The sequence below is a fragment of the Oxyura jamaicensis genome, chromosome 25, assembly GCF_011077185.1.
Source record: "Oxyura jamaicensis isolate SHBP4307 breed ruddy duck chromosome 25, BPBGC_Ojam_1.0, whole genome shotgun sequence".
Classification (NCBI taxonomy): domain Eukaryota; kingdom Metazoa; phylum Chordata; class Aves; order Anseriformes; family Anatidae; genus Oxyura; species Oxyura jamaicensis.
In genome coordinates this window covers 547,775-566,546 of record NC_048917.1, presented here as the reverse complement: position 1 = coordinate 566,546, position 18,772 = coordinate 547,775, and the positions used below count along the sequence as shown (strand labels likewise).

The 18,772-nt window shown below is 52.1% G+C and overlaps 1 protein-coding gene and 1 long non-coding RNA gene across 10 annotated transcripts in view; one reads left to right on the top strand and one right to left on the bottom strand.

The window, feature by feature from the left end:
• Positions 1-16,703, bottom strand: part of LOC118178140 — a 26,187-nt gene extending 9,484 nt beyond the window's left edge. For 2 of the 9 annotated variants that reach the window (XR_004756085.1, XR_004756089.1), the window contains exons 1-2: positions 3,458-6,029; positions 392-469 (exon numbers count right to left, since the gene is read on the bottom strand). Coding sequence is in view for 1 of the 9 variants with exons in the window: in XM_035346429.1 (XP_035202320.1) it covers positions 392-469; positions 9,208-9,324; positions 11,906-12,231 (521 nt within the window). In the remaining 8 variants the exon portion in view is untranslated. Of the gene's footprint in view, positions 1-391; positions 470-1,237; positions 2,355-3,457; positions 6,030-9,207; positions 9,325-11,905; positions 12,232-13,496 lie in introns of those variants that run through there. The other 7 variants (XM_035346429.1, XR_004756086.1, XR_004756088.1 and 4 more) reach the window with 7 other exon arrangements.
• LOC118178144 overlaps positions 1,585-18,772 on the top strand; it is a 21,103-nt gene continuing 3,915 nt past the window's right edge. Inside the window, exons 1-2 of the long non-coding RNA XR_004756093.1 lie at positions 1,585-1,595; positions 5,376-5,386. This is a non-coding gene — a long non-coding RNA (uncharacterized LOC118178144). The remainder of the gene's footprint in view (positions 1,596-5,375; positions 5,387-18,772) is intronic.

Below are 18,772 nucleotides of genomic sequence, written 5' to 3'. Positions count from 1 at the left end.
GCTGAGCCCACTGAGCTCTCCTACTTATTCCAAGTGAACTGCTCACTTTGAAGGGATAAACAGTCTGATTAAACTAACAGCTCTTCCTTCCTAGCAGTGATTCTCTTTGAAGGATATAGGCAAAGCCAGAGCGAGAGCAATTTCTAGCAGCAAATCCACTGCTGACTCCTCCTGGGAGAGAGGCCTCTGTGCAGAACGGGAGGAGGAGAGCCAGAGCGGAAAAGCTGGTGGAGCTTTGCTTTCTATCAAGTAATCTTGTTATTGCAATTTCAGAGCTAAATGGTAAATAGGCGAGACTGCTGGGCAGTGCAGCAGGAAGCAGGCCTGGGTCACGGCGTAATTTAGCTGATACAAACAATAACCTGTGCCTGGACAGTCTGCTGATACAAACCTCAGGGTACCGGTGGAATTGTGCCATGCAGGCAGGCAGTCCCGTCGTCCCAGGCTGAATCCAGCAGTGCTGGGAGGGCTGAGGACAACTAGGAAGGATGAACAGATAATTAGTGTAAATCAGTAGAGGTGTACTAATGGGTCTTAGCAGGCTAAAGAGGAACCTCAGGGGGGCTGTTCTGGGTCTAATGCTCCCTGGTGTTCACCCCCGTGTAGAAGGGGAAGGGTGGTAGGGAAGGTGGAGGAGATACCGAGAGCACCTCGCACGGTCGCCTGGGGTGAACCTGAAGCATCTTTATCCGACCTGACAGTACGCAGGCACAGTAAGGGTGATTTGTATTTTCCAGGCAGAGTCAGTGTTCTCCAAACAGCTCCGGAGCACAGCAGAGCCTCGGGTGGTCCTGCAGAGAGGGAAGAGCCCCGGCTGGGTATGACCTCTGTCACAGCAGCCAGACTGGGCCCACGTGTTGCTTTTCACATTTGTTTCCTTGTTTTTCTAAGCTTGAATATGGCATACAAGGGATGACCGTCCATCCCAGCCTGTTTGCAAGGCAGGACTGTACCCAAAACATCCCTGCTGCGTTCTCAGGTACAACGGGTTCCTGTGACAAGTCCCAGCTCCTCGAGGCTTGCAGCTGGGACTGGGGGGAACCATTCCTGCCTGCTCTCTCAGCTGGCAACATGTCTATGTACCCCCTGATCCCGATCCTTCCCGGTTCCCGAGCCCTTCTCTGAACCAGGAGCTCGCATCCAGCCTGCTCTGAGCACCGTCAGCCCATCCTGCCCTGCGCGCCTCTCACCCAGCTGCGTTTGCTCCTGCAAAGAGCTCAGCACCTGCAGCGCTCACCGATTTCACACCGACGCGGTGCACTGTCTGTGCTCCACATCTTTATCTCCAGACAGATTAACCAGTCTTCTCTGGACAGCTACACATTACCTTGTTTTGTGCCACGTTTCTGCACCACTCAGTGTGGTTTATATCTTCATCATTCAGTGTACAGCCTCGGGGCTTGTTTACTACACATCAAGCCCTGTTCTGAATAGGGAATCTTTTACTTCCTCTTGCGTTTATCTATTGCTCTCATCACCCAGCGAAGTAAGTCTCAGAAATATCACAGAGGTTGCAGATTCTCGTGGTGCCCTCTGACACGAGGAGATGTATTCTCCTCCCGCAACCTGCTCTTAGACATGTCTCTCCAAAGGCAGTCCTGTGGCATCCAGCAGCATCAGACTTAATTCAGCACTCACATTGCCAACACAGCTGTGGTCCTGCCAAGCCCAGACCCCCTTCGCTCGTTGCACGGTGCTCTGAATGCAGCAGGTGTTCCCAGAAGAAAAACAAGTTGTCCAGGAAATTAGAGCGTGAATAGTACAGTTTTCTTGCCACAGGCAAAGATAAGTTATCTCATTTCTGGTACCCTGTAAGATCTAAGTTCTTGTCTTAACCCTCTCAGTGTGCTCATAACAGGGAAAGGTTCTTATCAAATATCTCAGCTTTCAAAAAGAAGAGGGATGTATCACATCCTACTGTCCTCTTCCACCGAAGTGCACTGATACAGTAATCACAGAAATGTTTTGGTTGGGGTGGACCCCAGAGGTCTCTCATTCAACCACGGATCAGAGCAGAGCTGAATTACATCACTCAAAGCCTTTGTGCAGCCAGGTGGGGAATACCTCTGAAGATGGAGATCCCACCACCTCTTTGGCCTCCTTCCCAGTGTTTTGCCACCCCAATGGGGAAGACTTTTCCCTTCTAACCAAGCAGAAGTTCTCTTGTTCCAGATTGTGTCCATTGTCTGTCACCTTTCCAGCGTGCACCAAGTTTGGCTTCCTCTCTGAGTATCCATGAAGTAGCAGAAGACAGCAATTAGATCCCCCTTCACGCCTCTCCTCATTTCCCCATATGCTTAAGCCTACAACCATCTTTGTGGGCCTCCTCTGGACTTGCCCCTCTGTGTTGATCTCTCTCTGGTGAGCTGTGGCCTCACCAGTGCTGGGGCAGAGGGCCCCCAGGCCCCCAAGGGAAGCCACGAGAAGCTGGCCACCAGCTGGACTCCATGCCGCCGACTGCGACCCCATCAGTTGGCAGTCTGCCCACCCATCATTTATCCCATCTGTATCTTACAAATCGAGGCCTCATCAAAGCCTTGCTGAAGCCCAGGTATGCGATATCCCCTGCTCTCGTCTGTCATCTCACAGGAGGCAAATCACTCGGCTGGTCAGGCACGATTTGCCCTTGGTAGCTTCACACTGGAGAGGTCAGGTCTTCCTCGAGCACCACAGGGTGACAAGTCATCAGCACCCTGAAGTCACTGCCAAGCGGAGCCTGCCATTCCCAGCAGTGAATTCTTCCTCCTCAGTCTTGCACACGCTTGGATTCATTTCCATGTGTTTTGTTAACACTGCCTTCTTGCTGGTTCCCAGCTGAAGTTTGGAAGTTGCCCAGTAGCCTCCTCCAGCTTCACTTAACAGAAAGGGCTGTTGTTTGCTACACAGAGACGCCTGGCTTCATCAGCCCTTTAGCTGAGTTCATGATGAGAACTCAGGCTCAGGTCACGCAATGGGCACTGACCAACAGGCAGCTGCTAAACACAGCTAAAACCACCTGGAGCCCAAACAAGACCTGAGGCTCCTGGCTGTCTGGTCAAGGCAACCCTCCTGGCCTTCTACAATAAAGACAATAGGAATATTTAGCGGGGAACTAATGAAATCCGAGGTTCTCTGTTTGGGCCCAGACTGGGGAAGAGCTGTAGCTGCTCACCAGGCCTGAAAGCCGGTAAATGCACAAGTTTGCACCCAAATTTCCGTTCATGGTACAGCTAAATCTTTTCGTTCTTCACTTTTTTTTTTTCTACCTAGAAAAGTTTAATTAGAACAACTTAACTTTAGTTGCAGACAGCTGAAGATTGGGGTTTTGCACTGGACTGAGCAGAGAAGTGGCACCGTGGGCACAGTTTTCTGTCCTCCTGCTCCGTGCCGCATCCTGCAGCAATCATACACCTCTCTGCTTATGGCACAGGTCGAGCTCCTGTCACACCCAGCAGTCTCCTTTCCCCTGCCCACTCACAAGGCTGAATGACACGTTGGCTTTCCAGCCTTAAAGCCATTTTCCAGTGCTCCGTGTGACAGCCCAGAGGTGCCCTTAGATGTCTCCCACGCTCCGCCGGCACTTGTTTGTCCATGGGGTCAAGCAGCTCAGCAGGGTCAGTTCAGTGTGGACTTCTTTCTTACTTCAGGTTTTTCTAGCCTGAAACTGAGAAGAAAACTGTTTTGCAACTAATAATAGAAGCTGTGAAGAGTTAAAATGTCCCAGGAGTAGAAGGAGCTTTGATTCATTTCTTCACATAAAAAGTTTCTAATTATACTGAGTCTTATCTCTGTGCTAGAGCGGATTCATAACTCTGCCTTTGTCCTTGATGTGCTCAGAAGCACTGGTTAGATTTCGGACAGTGCGGGGATGACAGTTTAGGAGAGAAAAACTAGTTACCGGGTATCCTTTGGCGAGGAGGGGCGCTCAGCTTTGGGAGCTCCAGGGACGGGTCTGGAGAAAAGGCACGACCAGTGACGGAGGCCTCCTGGTGCGCGTGGCGGCAGCCACGGGCCAGGTGACCTCCCGAGGTCCCTTCCCACCCGGATTTTCCTACGAGCACCTGATTTTGAGCAGAAGGGTCCATCTCCAGGAGCTCCCGGCGCAGGGCTAGGATGCGATGGATGCACAGATGGGAACCCTGTCTTCTCCCCGTCATCAGAGTCAGCAGCAGGCCCACACGCTCCAGCTCTGCATCCTGAGCTCCCAGGCGTCTCCTGAGAGCTCGTGCAACGGGAGAAAGCACAGGCACTTCTGGTAGGACAAACCAGTCAGCCAAGCACTTAAGCAGCACTCAAAATCTCCTTACATAACTTCCGAAACAAAGGCTGCCCATGCAGCCGCTCTAGGCAGGCAATCAAACACGCTCCCTCCCACGTAGAGGGCACGTTCTTGTGACAGGTTCCTACATCAAATTTCCACCTCAGGTTTCCGCAGAGCGCCCAGGCACACTCACACATGCGCGCACACACACGCTCTGCCCTTTGTTTTTATACAATGCCTGATTTTGCAGTTCAACGCCGAACGCAGCGGATACAAGAGGTGCGATTTGCGATGCAAGTTACCGTAGTTCAAGGAGTGGTAACAGCAGTATTAACGGTGACCGGACCTGCTGCCACAGGCCACGCAGGCAGACCGTGCGTGACACAGAATAAAAGCTCTTGCACTCGGCAGTGCCAGACCAGGAGCCAGCAGAGCTTCTCCTCTCCCCGGCCCCTGCAGCCCTCGCTGGGTGGTGGCAAGCTGCAAAGGGCGATTCGCTCCACGTGCTTTGGAGAGCGTCCTTCCCAGGATGGATGCAGCAAGCGGCGGTGATACGGACAGATACAAAGAGAGAGCAAATGCTCTTGGGGCTGGTGCTAGAGCTGGGCAAATATCTGAGGCAGAAATCCAGTGCTGAGAGTGGAAGGGTTGGTCCTGCACCCATCCGGCCCTGCGCTGCCCCGTGAGCAGCAAGGGATAAGCCACAAAGACATCCCCCTCTGGGGAACTGGCACAGCTGGAAAGTTAATGGCAAAAAAGCAGTGGTTCTGCAGCTGGAGTCATTTCCCTCACCACGTCACCTTGCGACCACAAGCCCACTTGTGCTGGCTCATGAGCACAGCAGGTCTGCAGCAGAGGAAGGAGAGGCGGGGAGGGGCAGGCACTCCTGCTTTCAGGGAGACATCAAAAAGCAGTGAAATCTACAAAGTAGCTGCTGTTCCTGATGTACTTCCTCCTCTCTGTACCCTTTCTCTTTGCTCTCAGCCTCTCTCCGTGGCAATGCCCACGGAGGAGTGATGGGTTATTCCAGCAAAATCCCAGACGAGGCCATTAGCTCAGCAGCGGCGAGCTGCTGCTAGCACAGCGGAGCAGCCATCTCAAACACTGAGCCTCGCTGAAAAGGCTTCTCCGGCAGCGCTGGCTGCCGTGGCACAGCCGGGGTGAGGCTGCAGGTAACGGTCTGCCATCCGGGGACGTGCTTGGCAAACCCGCTCGAGCAAAAATTTTGCAGCACGTATTCATCCAGAGAGAAAAGCCAACCGTGGGAGTCGGAGAACATCCCACTCAAATGCACACGCACGCACACTTACTGCCTACACGGCTGATTTCAGCTCTGGAGAAGGGCCAAATCCCCATCAGTGCTGTGAGGTCCCAGAAGAGCGGAGCGAGGATGTTGCTCAGGGCAGCGCGGGTTCGGCTTTCCCTCCGGCGCAGAGCGGCTCACGCTGAAACACGGCGCTGAAACACGCTGCCGCTCTCCCAGATGATTTTATTTTCCTAAAGAAGATTAACATCTAAAAAGGGTAGTTTTACGATCAACTCTCAGAAAGCAAGAATCCAAAGTTTTAGTCACTGATAAATATTGTGGTTCTAGCTTTCCAACTGTGTCTGCTCCTATGAGAAAGCAACGTTTGTCCTCATCTAGGGGTCAGTGTATTTTGTTAAAAGCACAGCATGGCAAATAAATCTTGCTATTTTGCTGTGAGAGATGCTGAATGGTGCCGTGACAGAAACCGTGCTGGCCCCCGTGGCTCTTACAGCTCCAGCCCTAGGAGCTCCCCTGCCTGCACCCGAGATGCTCACCTTGCCCGGGGCTCTGTCTCTGGCAGAAGAGGAGCTGCTCTTCAGGATGCAGACGAGCCTGGCCACTCTGCGGGCATCCTCCTTGTTCTCCCCCAGCATCCACGCCTGTTGTGCCAGGAATGTTAGAGAAGAAATCCCCGCCTGCTGCCTTCAGTCTCTGCTGACGGACCTGTTGCCTCTGAAGTTTTCTGATCCCTTTTTGACCCTGCTGTTACCACATTTCCTTTGCCTCCTCCAGCAGCAAGTTCCTCACTTTCGCTTCCCGCTGTGGAAAGATGAACTTCCTTTTATCTGCTGTAAACGGCTCTCCTCCCAGATTCATCAAGTGCACATAGTTCCAGTGCTGTGGGATTTGGTGAACGACAGCTCTGCCTTCGTTGTATTCAGCACCTCCATGATGTTGTAAACCTCAGCCACGTTCCCCCCTCTTACCACCATCTCCTCTGCAAACCGGAGTTCAGGTCTCTTCCGTCTCCTAAGGCAGCTGCTTCATCCCCTTGATCATTTTAGCTGCTTCTCCCCATCTCTCTTTAACTTGAGATGCAGAGAGCGGAGGGTTCCAGGTGATGCCAGCTATTTCCAGTAAGCCCTGGGGTGGTTAGCATGAGGGGGATTTTTCACATGAAGGGCATACGGAGTAGACACAAGAGCAAGTAATTAATTACAGGAGAAGCAAATTACTTCAGCACTGCCACACATGGAGGCACAAAACCCGGATGTAATGGGAACACCCCACGCCTCCCCAGGTCATTTACCTCTTTGGCAGATGGGGATTAGCAGCCTTCTAAGCCAGGCTAAGGACTCCACAGTTAAGGGTGTAGTTTGCGCTCACTTATAAGCCTGATTTCACAGCCTACATTTCTCAAAAAACCATCTTTGCGCTTGAATTTCACACACGTTATCTGTGGCCAGAGCAGAATTTTGGCAAAATGTGAGATGAAGGGAGGAAGAGAGGAGTCTCTGCTCCAAGGAATGTCTTCTCAGCAGACAGCTTGGCAATTAGTCCTCCTCACAAGCAATTCCTGATGGCCAAGGCTGAGATCTATCAGCCCAAGGCAGTATGAGAGCCATCCTGACCCCCTGATTTCAGGACAGTCAGGTATCAGCTACGCGAAGCCTGCACTCGTGACAGCAGGGTACAATCTGGGACCACCAGCAAGAGTCACCGATGTGCTCCTCAATACAAGAGCCCAGGAGGCCCAAGCTCACCATTAAGCCTCAAGTCCTAAATGGCTGAGAAACCTGCCCAGCATCCCAATGGTTAATCCTCTGCACAGCTCAAACCTTGCACCCTCTTTCTTGTTTGAATCTATGCTTCGCTTCAGCCACTTGACCTTCCTCAGTCTCTAGCTGGGATTATTCAGCCTTCCACTGTCAGAAATCTTCTGCCCTTGCAGTGAACTGCAGATGAAAATCAGATCATTTTTGGTCCTTCTTTAAAGCACATCGAGCTCTTGGAGCTTTCTCTCAAAAGCAGACTTCCTAGCCTCTGAATTTCACTTGTGGCTGTTTTCTCTGTCCTTTCCAAACAGACTTTTTAAAGGTAGAAGCACCGTAGTGGATGCAGCATCCATAAGACAGGGATGAATGAAAAGACACTTTCCCTTTCTGCTCTTATTCAAGATTCCTTTGCAGAAACATCCATCTCACCTTAGACACCAGCTCGCATCTCCAACTCGTATTTGTCATCTATCCTTCGGGTCTTTTGTGTTTTCCAAACGATGGTTCCCTGTTACGTAAAGGTGAACGCTGCTTTGCTGGATGTCATTTTGCAATTAGCCACATTGAAATGGACGCACCCTGCTCAGCAAGCCCACCTCACCACCCAGCCCAGGTGACTCCCCAGAACTGGGTAGGTGCTGCCAGCTTCTTTTTTAGTGATCTGCTGCTTTTCCTCCGTACGATTAGTGAGAAAACAGCCCCGTGGCAATGGCCTGCCCTCCAACACTTGTACTCATTGATAATTAGGGCATAAAACCAAGGTGGGAGCAGCTGCAGCTGCAGACCTGGGCTCTCTCTGACTTACCAGCCTCCTTCCAGCTGCGGTCACAGGCAGACACACAGGAACAGTGAGGACGAGGCAGGCAGGTATCACGCTTTTCCTGATACCTTTCCATCACCCTGAGCCAGCCGTACGAATATTTGCAGCCCCTAATTCACCTCTCCTGCATCAACTTGTTCAGCCTCTCCTGGCACCCAAGGTCTCTGCAGGACTCTGGCACTGGCCACCCAGGAGAACTGCCTCTTTACTCCCACCTCAGTTCTGACCTTTCCACCAATCACTTCTACTTTCCTGCACTTTTTTTTTGTCTTAGCCTATGGCTGTTTATTTTCCTTATAGCCCTTTGGTGAAGGACATTATCAAAGGCATTTTGGGAATCCCAATAGAGTCTACTAAATAAATCGGTCTCGCCTGGCCCTTCAGAGAACTCTGCTGCCTCTTCCCCAGTGATTCATGTGCACCCATTTGCCTCCAAATACCATTCTTTGGTAGTGTAGAGCAAACTAATGCCAACATCTACTTCTCCAGATCTTTTCCGGAACACATTTTCAAATGTGCGATATTTCAGCCTTTATATGCAAAGCCGTGTTTGAGAGAGCTCTTACAGCCTGCCATTTCTAATTCAGCAGTTCCATTCTTGGCTTTCTTAAGAAGTCTGAAGCGAGACAACCCAGCCCGGATGGTTTATCATTGTCCATTTTGTCAATTGGATCCATAATCTCTGCTCCAGGCTTTTCAGTTCTGGACATATCCTCTGATGAGCCTCCACGAAGGTTAATTACAGCATGGGAATCTCCATGTTTTCTTCTACAATCAACAATAATGCAAATAATTGCTTCAGTTTCTCTGCAATGGGATCGTCTCTTCTAATTGCTCCTTTTATACTCTGATCATGTTCTGGCTCTGTCAACTCCTTGGCACACTCTTTGTTTCTGATATATTTGAGAAAAAATCTACTCTTTTCTTCTTTGGCTGTTCCTCGGATTCTTTCTGCTTGCCATTTGGGCCAGGAGCTCAGTGATAGATACCCAGAACAGGTATCCAGCACTACCAAAGCCCCAGCTGGGTCCAGCCATCTTTTCCACGAGGTTTCTCTGTTTTTTACTGGTTTGTTTCCCTACTTCCTTTGGTTTACAGCTCTCCTTCATACAACATTACTCACCCTATGGTGCTCCAGGGATTGCCTGCCTTGCCCAGGTTTTCAGTGTGCCTGTTTGTGTTCGTGTCTTCGTTTAGATTGTGCCAATCCATTGTCCCACTTCCCAAGGCTCTTGGAGATCTAGAATATACCTCAGTTTTAATCCGCTGTATAGCTTTCTTCTGGGCTACGAGACTGAGGCTACCACTGTAACCAGGCAGCGCAGCAAAGGAACTCAAATGCCCTACTGAAGCTTTAAAAGCATAGCATTAATATATTTATTTTCAACAGTTAAGTCTGTAATCTGACCAAGAGATACCACTGGGGTTTGCAGGGCAAAACTTATTTTCCACAGAGCAGAAGCGGCGGCGAGCAATCTGTAATCTGCTACAATCTGCTCCTCCCAGAGCTCCAGCATATGACTTGGGCAGGGAACAGCCTTAGGTCAACAACTTGGCCCCAGGGCAGAGCTCTGCATCCAGCACCACAGCAGGCTTCAGCACCGTGCCGTATCTCTGCAGCGCAGCTGGGACAATACTGTCCTCTGGCGAGACAGCAGCCTGGCCACAAGCACCACCAGGACTGGGGCAGTTCATCATTTAGACCCACGGAAGTGGAGAAGTCTGACAATATTTGTCCCCAGACAGCTCTGTTGTCTTATTTTCTGGTAAAACTGCTGAGGACCCAGCACAACCACGCTGCTGGGGATGTAGCAGCTTTAACCATGCAGAAGATGTTACAACAAGCAGAGCTGGCATGTAAAGAAACCATCTCATTTCACAGGAAAGCAAAACCAAGATACAGATTTGCCTGTTCAGTGGCTTGACATTTGTCTTGTGTCACGGACTCAGTCATTCAGGAAAAACATGTCATGTTCCTGTTACCTACCCCTTTGTCACTAGCCCACGGGCATGAGCTCAGGCACTGCCGAAGGGGTTCCTGCTCTCACACTCAAGGAGCTGCGGGCACAGAAGTCCCAGCTAGCTGCACTGAAGGCATCCCTCCACTCCTGAGTGTCCCTTGGTGTCTCCAGGAGCTTCCTTGTCTCTTCCTTCACCCAAGGCTTCAGTGGAAACCCATGGAGTTCTCCAGTTCAGCTCTATCTGCCCATCTTCTCCGTAGCTATTGAGCTATGTCTGTGCCTGAATTCACATCACTGACTTCACGTAGCTGAATTCATGCTGGTCCCTCGTCCATGGACAGGACACACCTGGCCGTTCTGACTCACTGAGCACTGGAAATGTGAAAGTCTGCATCCTGGACCGATTTTTCTTGACCCTGATTTTTGCCGTGAACCCATCTAATCCCATTTTGAACACGTTCCGCCTTCAATATGAAGATGGATTCGGAAAGCAATATGAATGGACCACATCCATTGATGCACCCACTTCTCATGCAGTGGGAAATGGCAAAAAAACGTCTCTCCCCCTTTATCACAGCTGTCTGCCACACTCCCTTCAATTCACCCCATCCCAAGCTGGGCTCTACCCCATAAGCTGTTCTTTAGAGAGAAGCCAGCTTTGGCCTCCTTGCCAGAATTTCTGTACCTCCTCCAGTCAGCTCTATTGCCAGCTGCAACAGATACTATCAACACCCTGTACACACCGCTCTGTTTCCTCTGAATTCTGCTTTGCATGTATTTGAATTGAATATAATCTGCCATTTTATGCACGAGTATCATGGGACCCTCTTCAATTTCTTGCATTCAGCCCTAGATTTGGCTCTCCTGAATCATTTTTCCCTACAATTTTGCCAGCTTACTATTCACAGTCTTTTCTGGATCCCATCTGAATGCGCTGATCAGCATGAATACCAGCACAGACCTCTGTAGGCTTCCACTGGCACCCGCCACCACTGTGAAAATGGACTCTTTACTCTTGTAAACACTTATTAATCTGTGGGCCTGCCTCTTCACCCCTAGAAAAGTTAGTTTCTTTGTAGGTCAGTGGTGTGGAAACTTGCTCGAAACACATGAACCTCCACGTACAAGTGTATTAACTACATCACCCTGGCCCACCAGCTCACTTACACCTTCAGAGAGCCTGGATACACCTCCAAGCTTTGATTTCCCTCTATAAGAACCAAATCAAACTCTTCTCCAGCATGCTGCATTCATCCAAGCAGCTAATAAAATTATTCTACACCATTGTTTCTAACCATTTGAGGCTGTTTGAACACTAACTCTGGTTCTTAAATCAGTCCAGGACTCCCTGTAGTCATTGGCACCCTATTCGTCACCCTCCATCCCTCTAAGGCTGGGTTAGGCAATAAAGCACAAACCCCTTAGCAGCTGAACACCTTCACCACTGCGCTCCTTCGGCACCCTTGGGTGACTGCATTTGGCCTTGGCAACGTTTGCTCCTAAACCTCCTCTACCAACACTTATTCCAGAGAGCCGCTCAAGCCCATCTTCCTCTGCACAGCAGGTTGCAAATACAGAAACCTTCTTGGGATGACACTGCAGTAAGCAGTAATGCAAGGAATTCATTCCCTTCTGCGTGATAGCTTTGTTTATTTTGTGTCCTCCCTGCTCCTGATGTGCGCATCAGGGCAGAGTTGCCTGGATGGTTTCCTTAAAACTGGCCTGGTAAAAGGACTTTTAACTTCCAAATAAATATATATCGTGTCAGCATACAAATGAGAACAAAATATCTCCTGAAACGGGGGAAGCTCAGACCAGTGGGGAAAGAAAATAAAACAGAAGGATCTGAAACAAGTTTACCTCCTTCCACTGTGTCCTTGCAGAGTGAATTTGTCCTTCGACTTCAATTTCAGCAGCTTTGAGGGGCTGCCAGCTTTCAAAGAAACTCGGGTCCCTCCTGGAGCTCCGCGAAAGGCTCGTTCCTTCGCTGCCGAGGCCTGGCTGTGCGTCAGCTCCTCAGTCTCCTCGGCATCTCCTGGTGCCACGGAGCGTGTTCCCTGCCCTCTCCGGTCGTCCCTGCGCTCCTGCAGCCCTCGGGAAGCATCTCCACCAGCTGCTCCAGATGTCCTCTCCGACCCAGTCGCCTGCCAGCCTGCTGCTCGCCCCCCGGAGAACACGCAGGACATCTGCAAAAGCAGAGAACAAGGACTGTTTGCTCAAGACCTTCACACCACGGCTTTAAACATTCTCCGTGGCAGAGCCAAGGATTTTACTCATTTAGCTGTTCCTTTTAATTTCCTTTTAACTAGCTTCATCTTTTTATGTCGTTTAAAGACTTTTTCAAAATTCTGCTCTCTCTGCAGCCAACTTTTTTGGCTCTTTTTCCTCACAAGGATGTTGAATTTGAGTACATTACAGTCGGTGTGAAAAAAAAAAGCATATCTTTGATAGTGATATATTGATCCAGGTTCTGTGTATTACTGTAGAATAAATCAAAAGTTACTTCTCCCCTTGTAAGGTCGTTCACTAGTTGCTTCATGGATTAGTCATTTATGGTGTCTAAAACTCATTTTCTCTTCCAAACAGAAGCAGCTTTCCCAGCCTCAGATTTTGTCCAGTTGCTCAAGTCATTTCCCCATAATCACAAAAATCTCATTTTCGGTAGCTGAGGACTGCAAAGTCGGATATATAAAATGGCAATGTTTCAGGGATTAAACCATTTTAACCAACAATTTATTGCACTAACTACATCCTCAGGTGACTAACTAGTTCCTAGTAAAAGAGGGGTTTCTGGAGCTGGTATCACCTCCCTGTAACAGAGCCTTTGAAATCTGCTCTGAAGTTTGAGAGTTGCCAAGGAGAAAGTTCTGTTACATTTGTCTTTTTTCTGTTATTTTCTTTATGCCAGCTTTTCTAAGAACATTTTCTTTTTGATTGGCACTTTGTATTGTTTTGTTTGTAGCTATTTAAATGCATTGTTTTGACATCATGTGCATTTATACTCAATACATCATTAATTGGGGCGAATTCCATTCCTTTGCAAAAATAAAATCCTCCGGAATAAGTCCCTACACTATTTACAACATTTTCTACACCACAGCTAAGCAAACCCACTGAAACCCCCCTGTTCAAACAACGATGGAGACTTCAGAAGGATCTCAGGGACGACCCAAAGCTCTGTCCTACCTGTACCTCCAGCGCTTCGAAAAGCAGTCTCCACAACCCACGAAGAGCAAATTGCCAGCCAAGATTTGGAGTCAGCTCCGAGCTGTGCTGCAAGCCAGGAGCTAATAAATGTCACCGAGCCCGCACAGAGTAGATTAGAAACGGCCATTTGGATTTTGGCCATCAGGCTGTGCAGCGCAGCTGCGACACCTCTCTGCGCTCCTGCTTGAATGAGAATGGATTGGGGAAAAAAAAAAAAAAAGTTCATTTGTAATTTAAAAATCACCTGAGCGGGTTAATCTGCCTCAGGGAGTCACTCCAGCGGCCTGCACCTTATTCCAAATCCCAGCTGTCCTCTGCCAGCTGCCAGCCACTGGATCCTGCTCCGGTTACTTTTGTCCTCCAGGCTGGAAGGCCTGTTAACAAAGTGGGTTTTTTGCTGAGACACTTAGGTACCATGACTAAGTAAGCCCTTAATGCTCTTAGAAATTCAATAGTTGAAGCAGATAAAGGTCATCTGGCGCTCCAGTGACCTCCCTGCCTTGTCTGGTCACTCTTTCTCCAGAACAGCCTCGTCCACCGTTTGTTCATCAAAGCTGATGCTCCATTTGGCCCTCTTAAAGCTTTTATTTTGTTCCATCTTATCAAATCAGCAGCCCTGCCCTCCAACCATTTTGTCATCTGCACAGCACAACAGAGACATTTCTGGTTTTTCTGCTAGGTTTCTGGTACAGATGTCCAATTTAGCACTACGAAGGCCGCTCTTAGGCTTTGTGCTTTGAAGAAAGCGTGCGGTGTAGAAGCTCCAGAACCAAAGGACGGTGCTGGGTACGGGGAAGATCCAGCAGTCACCTGCCACATGGGGATGCTGAGGGCTTGCTGCAGCACGGTGCAGTAAGGAGCTGGGGGACATCAGGCTGAACCCACCGTACAGCCCGGCTGCATTCGGGCTTGGGTACGCACTCCCCACTCCTGTCTGCTCTACTGCTCCGGGTTGGCTACAGCCAGCTGAGAACAAAGCCTGCCTTGAAGAAAATCAGCTCAAAGGAGCCCCTAAATGTACAAAACCCAAGTTCTGGGCGGAATCCCCAGGCAAGGCCATCAGGTTCTGGTTCCTGACACACAGCAGAGCTGCGATCTGACTCACAGCAACGTGACTCAGGAGTAACTACCAAAGCCTTAACAGAAGCAAATCAAGGACAAGATATTTCTGTACCGAGTATTTCTGTGAAGTCAGTTTGGTTGCAGGTTGAATTCGATAAAAGCCTGCAGCGGTCTGGAACAGGCATTACAAACATCCGGGCAGCATGCAAACACAGGTGAACTGCCTGGCCCTTGATCTTGATGTAAGAGGAGTTACACAAGCCAAAGAAATACCAAAACATCTGGCTGCAAGCTCTGCAGAACGGCCAGGGAGAGCTGCAAAGAAAAGCAGTCAAACGGCCAGATGCAATCACATCCCTGCAAGACTCTATCTCCCTGCCCAGGCGGCTGCAGAGAAGTGGCAGGCTCGCTTCTTTGATGAAGAAGATCAAAATGGCACCAGACTCCAGCAAAGGTGCGGTAACGGCGGATGATAATAAGGGACTTGAACCACCCACATACAAATACACGGCGCAGCGGGACACAGTTTAGAGAGAAAGTACCTCCACGCTCAGCACGCTGCTCCATGCTTGGAGCAAGGAGAGGAGCAGGAAGAAGTGGGAAGGCCATTCTTGACTTAGTTTTAAGTGGCACACGGGAGAGAATTCACAAAGCAATAGCTGAGACGCTGAGTAACAGCAGCCCCGGCGCTGCTCAATTCAGCTTTGCGCAGGGAAGTCAGGACCAAGCAGCGGCGTGTGACACTAAGCGGAGGCAAACGCTAAAAACCAGTGTGAGGTTAATTACAGGAGCATAAAGGGGTTCTGAAGAGCAAATAAGTAAAAGTATAAAAACAAACAACAGGGCTGAGCACGTCGAAAAGCCAGGAGGAGAACAGGGGGCCGTGAGACCGTCAGGGGTTAAAGAGAGCAATTATGGGAGATGAGGATATCGCTGAGCTGCTAAAGGACTCTTCTGCTTCCATCTTCCACACCTCCCCCGGAGATTTCAGTGCCTTGTGTAGCCTCCAGGGGGTTATTATCTGTGGCTGGGGCAACAGCAGACATGGCTAGGAAACGTGATCAGTTAAAGGGAAATCCATTACCAAGCCCATTTAAAAGGCTCCATCCTACTCCATTCTCCAACCCCACTTTCCACGGAGAGAGCATCCACTGCTGGAGACACCACAAAGGAAAGGTGGGAGCTTCTGGTCTGATCCTAAAAGTGCGGAGACAGGCGAGACACCCAAAAAGGCCAAATTCAGATAGCTAAAAGGGAAGATCTTGTCCAGAATTGTGAGGTCAAATGGACTGGATGTTTTACCCAGGGGGGAGAAATTATAACCGGCACTGCTAAGGTATCTGGGGAAGTGTTTGAGCCCTGCGTTCCAGCCAGTTCTGGGTGGAAAGCAGAGGAATTGGTGCCAGGGTGGTTTGTTCTTCCTCTGTAGCATATTAGCTGCAGCCAGGACACGGGGCTGGAAGGCTTTCACAGATGATCGGGGCTGGCAGCTCTTAAAGTGAAGTCAATAGGAGGTAAGTGAGCTCTGGTTGCTTCTACCCAAGGGTGCTGTACCTAAGTGGCGTGGCTGAAAAAACAGCCCTGCACCTGTAGCCTGCAGACCCACACCTCGCACAGTCCCCAACGCCGGGCTGCAGGATGCTGCCAGATCCCTGCTGGCACACGTGGGAGCACCCGGAGGGCTCGCACAGCACGGCTCAAGGGACGCGTGCTGCCAGCGAGCAAGGAGACCCGGAGGCCAACAGAGCTCTGAATGTAACACCCACCTTCGCAGCCCTGCGTTGTCATCAGCAACAGGGAAGCAGAAAGATTGAGGCCGGCAGGGACTTGTGGAGGTCTCGCAGGCAGAGCGGAGCTGGGGAGCGCCGTCCTTCCCAAGCATGCCGGAGCGAATCCGTGCAGGGGAGCTCCCATTCCTGGGGGCCCCAAGGCGCCTCGGCAGAGGCGGCTGCGTGACAGCAGCCCCCTCGGCCGCTTGTTAACGTTCAGTCCCCGGCGATGGCAGATGCTTTGGGGCTGAATCACAGGGATTTGTCGCGGCGAGCATCGCCTCGGCACCTGCTGCATGCTGAATACCTCCCCTTCCTCTGCCTCCAGCCACCCTGCCCTTCACGGGCCATCACCCCACGGCAGCCTCCTGCGCTGCAGAGAGCGTGGGTGCTGCACCCACAGAGGCAGGGGACAGCCGTCGGCCGGCAGCCAGGCTCTCTGCAAAGCCCCTGCCTTGCAGGAAGCAGAGAACGGGTTTAAAATCCCACCTGGAGCTACGCAGCCCCCAGGACGCAGGGAGTCGGGACGGCCTGGGGGCAGCAGGCTGGAGGCGCAGGGCTCGGGGAGGGGGCACAGAGATACCTCCTGCGATGAAGCCGCAGCCCAGGGGACGTGGGACGCGACACTCGTCCCACAGCCTGCAGGACAGACATCTGAGTAGAGGCTCAGATCATCGCAGGGACCCAGCAGCGCCCGAGACCCTCCACCCCAGAGGACACTGCCTCCCCGACCGCAGTGCCAGCAGCCACCCACACCCGTCCCAGGGCGGTCCCGTGAGACCCTCCCCAGCTTCCCTGCCCAACTCGGCCTCCCAGCGGAGCCTCCCTCTCGCCACACTCGTGCCTCCAAGAGCAGTGCTTGCGTTCGCTCTGCTCCTGGGGGAGGACCTTGCACGAGCTGCTCTCACATCTCCCCAGCTCGCCAAAGCTGCTTTCCAAAGGCAGCCCTGCTCCAGCTAACGACCTAAAGAGAGGCTCCCTCGGCCTCACTTGCCCGCGCTGCCCCAAAATCTGCCCCACAGGCCATAGCTCTGCACCCTGAGCACTGAAGTCACAGCTGGGCACCGCCGTACCACGGGCAGCATCACCTCTAGGACCGCATCCAGACACGGGATGAAAATTGAGGCAGAGCAATGCTCTGACCACCAGAAAGCTATTCCTCCCACAGCCCCTTCCCACGGAGATTATGACTAACAGAGACATCCCTCTTGCACAGCGTTTGTGCAGGAGAGCATCAGGGTGTGGAAAAGCTCGGCATAAAAGCACGTGATGACGAGTTTATGCTGACGTGTGAAATGGGTTTACTCGTTCCCTTCGGACTGGCTATGGCAGAAGGGGTTAACTTCTCCTCCAGCACTGCCGGAGGGAATCAGGGCTGGAAACGGTCGGGCTGGCATTGGGTGTTATCCCCTAATGGATGACAGCACAGACGGATAACAGCGGATAAAGGAGTTGCCTGGGAGATGCCATGGGACAGCAAGGGCTAAGCACTGACTTTTAGGAGCCAAGGACCGGCACAAACACGGACTTCGCCCCAAAAGCACTGGGCCATCAGTGGGCTACCACATAGACAGCAGAAATCCTCAGCCCTGGGGACCTGAGGTGGGCTCTGCCGCCCTGACGGGCATGGGGCATGGCTCACCGCTCAGCTGTCGTCCTCCCAGCCCCGTGAAGCGCCGAGACCGTCCCGTAGTGATCACGCAGCACGCTGTCCGTGTGTCCATTCCCAACTCTCTGGCCGTGGCACCGGGAGGAAAGGCAAAGCCTTCGGCTGCACGAGGGACGGGAGCTGCTGTGCGAACCCACAGACACCGTGCATGAAGGAGAACGACCCCAGGCAGCACGAACCCTGCCTCCCGTGCCCGTTGCTCAGCCTCGGGGCTCTACCGCATCCCCCCCAGACCCCAAATCCCCCAAGAGGGAGCACAAGAGATTTCTGATGTATTTATCGAGATTCCCAGAGAAAAGGTCAGTGATGGCTGCACGTCCCCCTTGGGGGGTCACCGTCCCCAGAGCCACTCCACCCAGAGCCCCTGGGGACCCCTCAGCCCTGGGTGCTGTGGATCCCATGGGGGCAGCACCATGGAGGGGCAGCCATGGGCTGTGACCAGCCCTTGGTGGAGGCCAGGTCGGGCCCTGGGGGAGCCCCACGAGCTCCAGGGGGACCCCACAGCTCTGGGAGGACCCCACAGCTCCAGGGGGACCCCACTCGGGGCTGGGTGAGGCTCCGAGGCATGGGGGTACGAGGGGCTGTGCCATGCAGTGGGGCCAGGACAGGGACCGGGACCCCCTCAGTTTGGGACCCCCTCAAAGCAGGACCCCCCTCAAATCTGGGCCCTCCTCAGACTGGATCCCCCCACCCCAGGCAGGGACCCAAATCTTCCTTGGACCGTGGATCCCCTCTAAAAGGGACCCCTCAGCCCAGGACTGGGTCCAGGACCCCCTCAGACCAGGACCGGGGCCCCCTCAGACTGGGACCGGGACCCCCTCAGATCAGATCCCCCCACCCCAGGCAGGGACCCACATCCCCCCCATTGACCCAGGACCCCCTCAGACCGGGACCCCCTCACACTGGGGCTGGGACCTCCCCCAGCTCGGGACCCCTTAGCCCGGGACCCCCCCAACCCCAGATCCCTCAGCCCAGGACCCCCCCAGCCCCATCCCCCCCACCCCCAGACCCCCCCAGCCC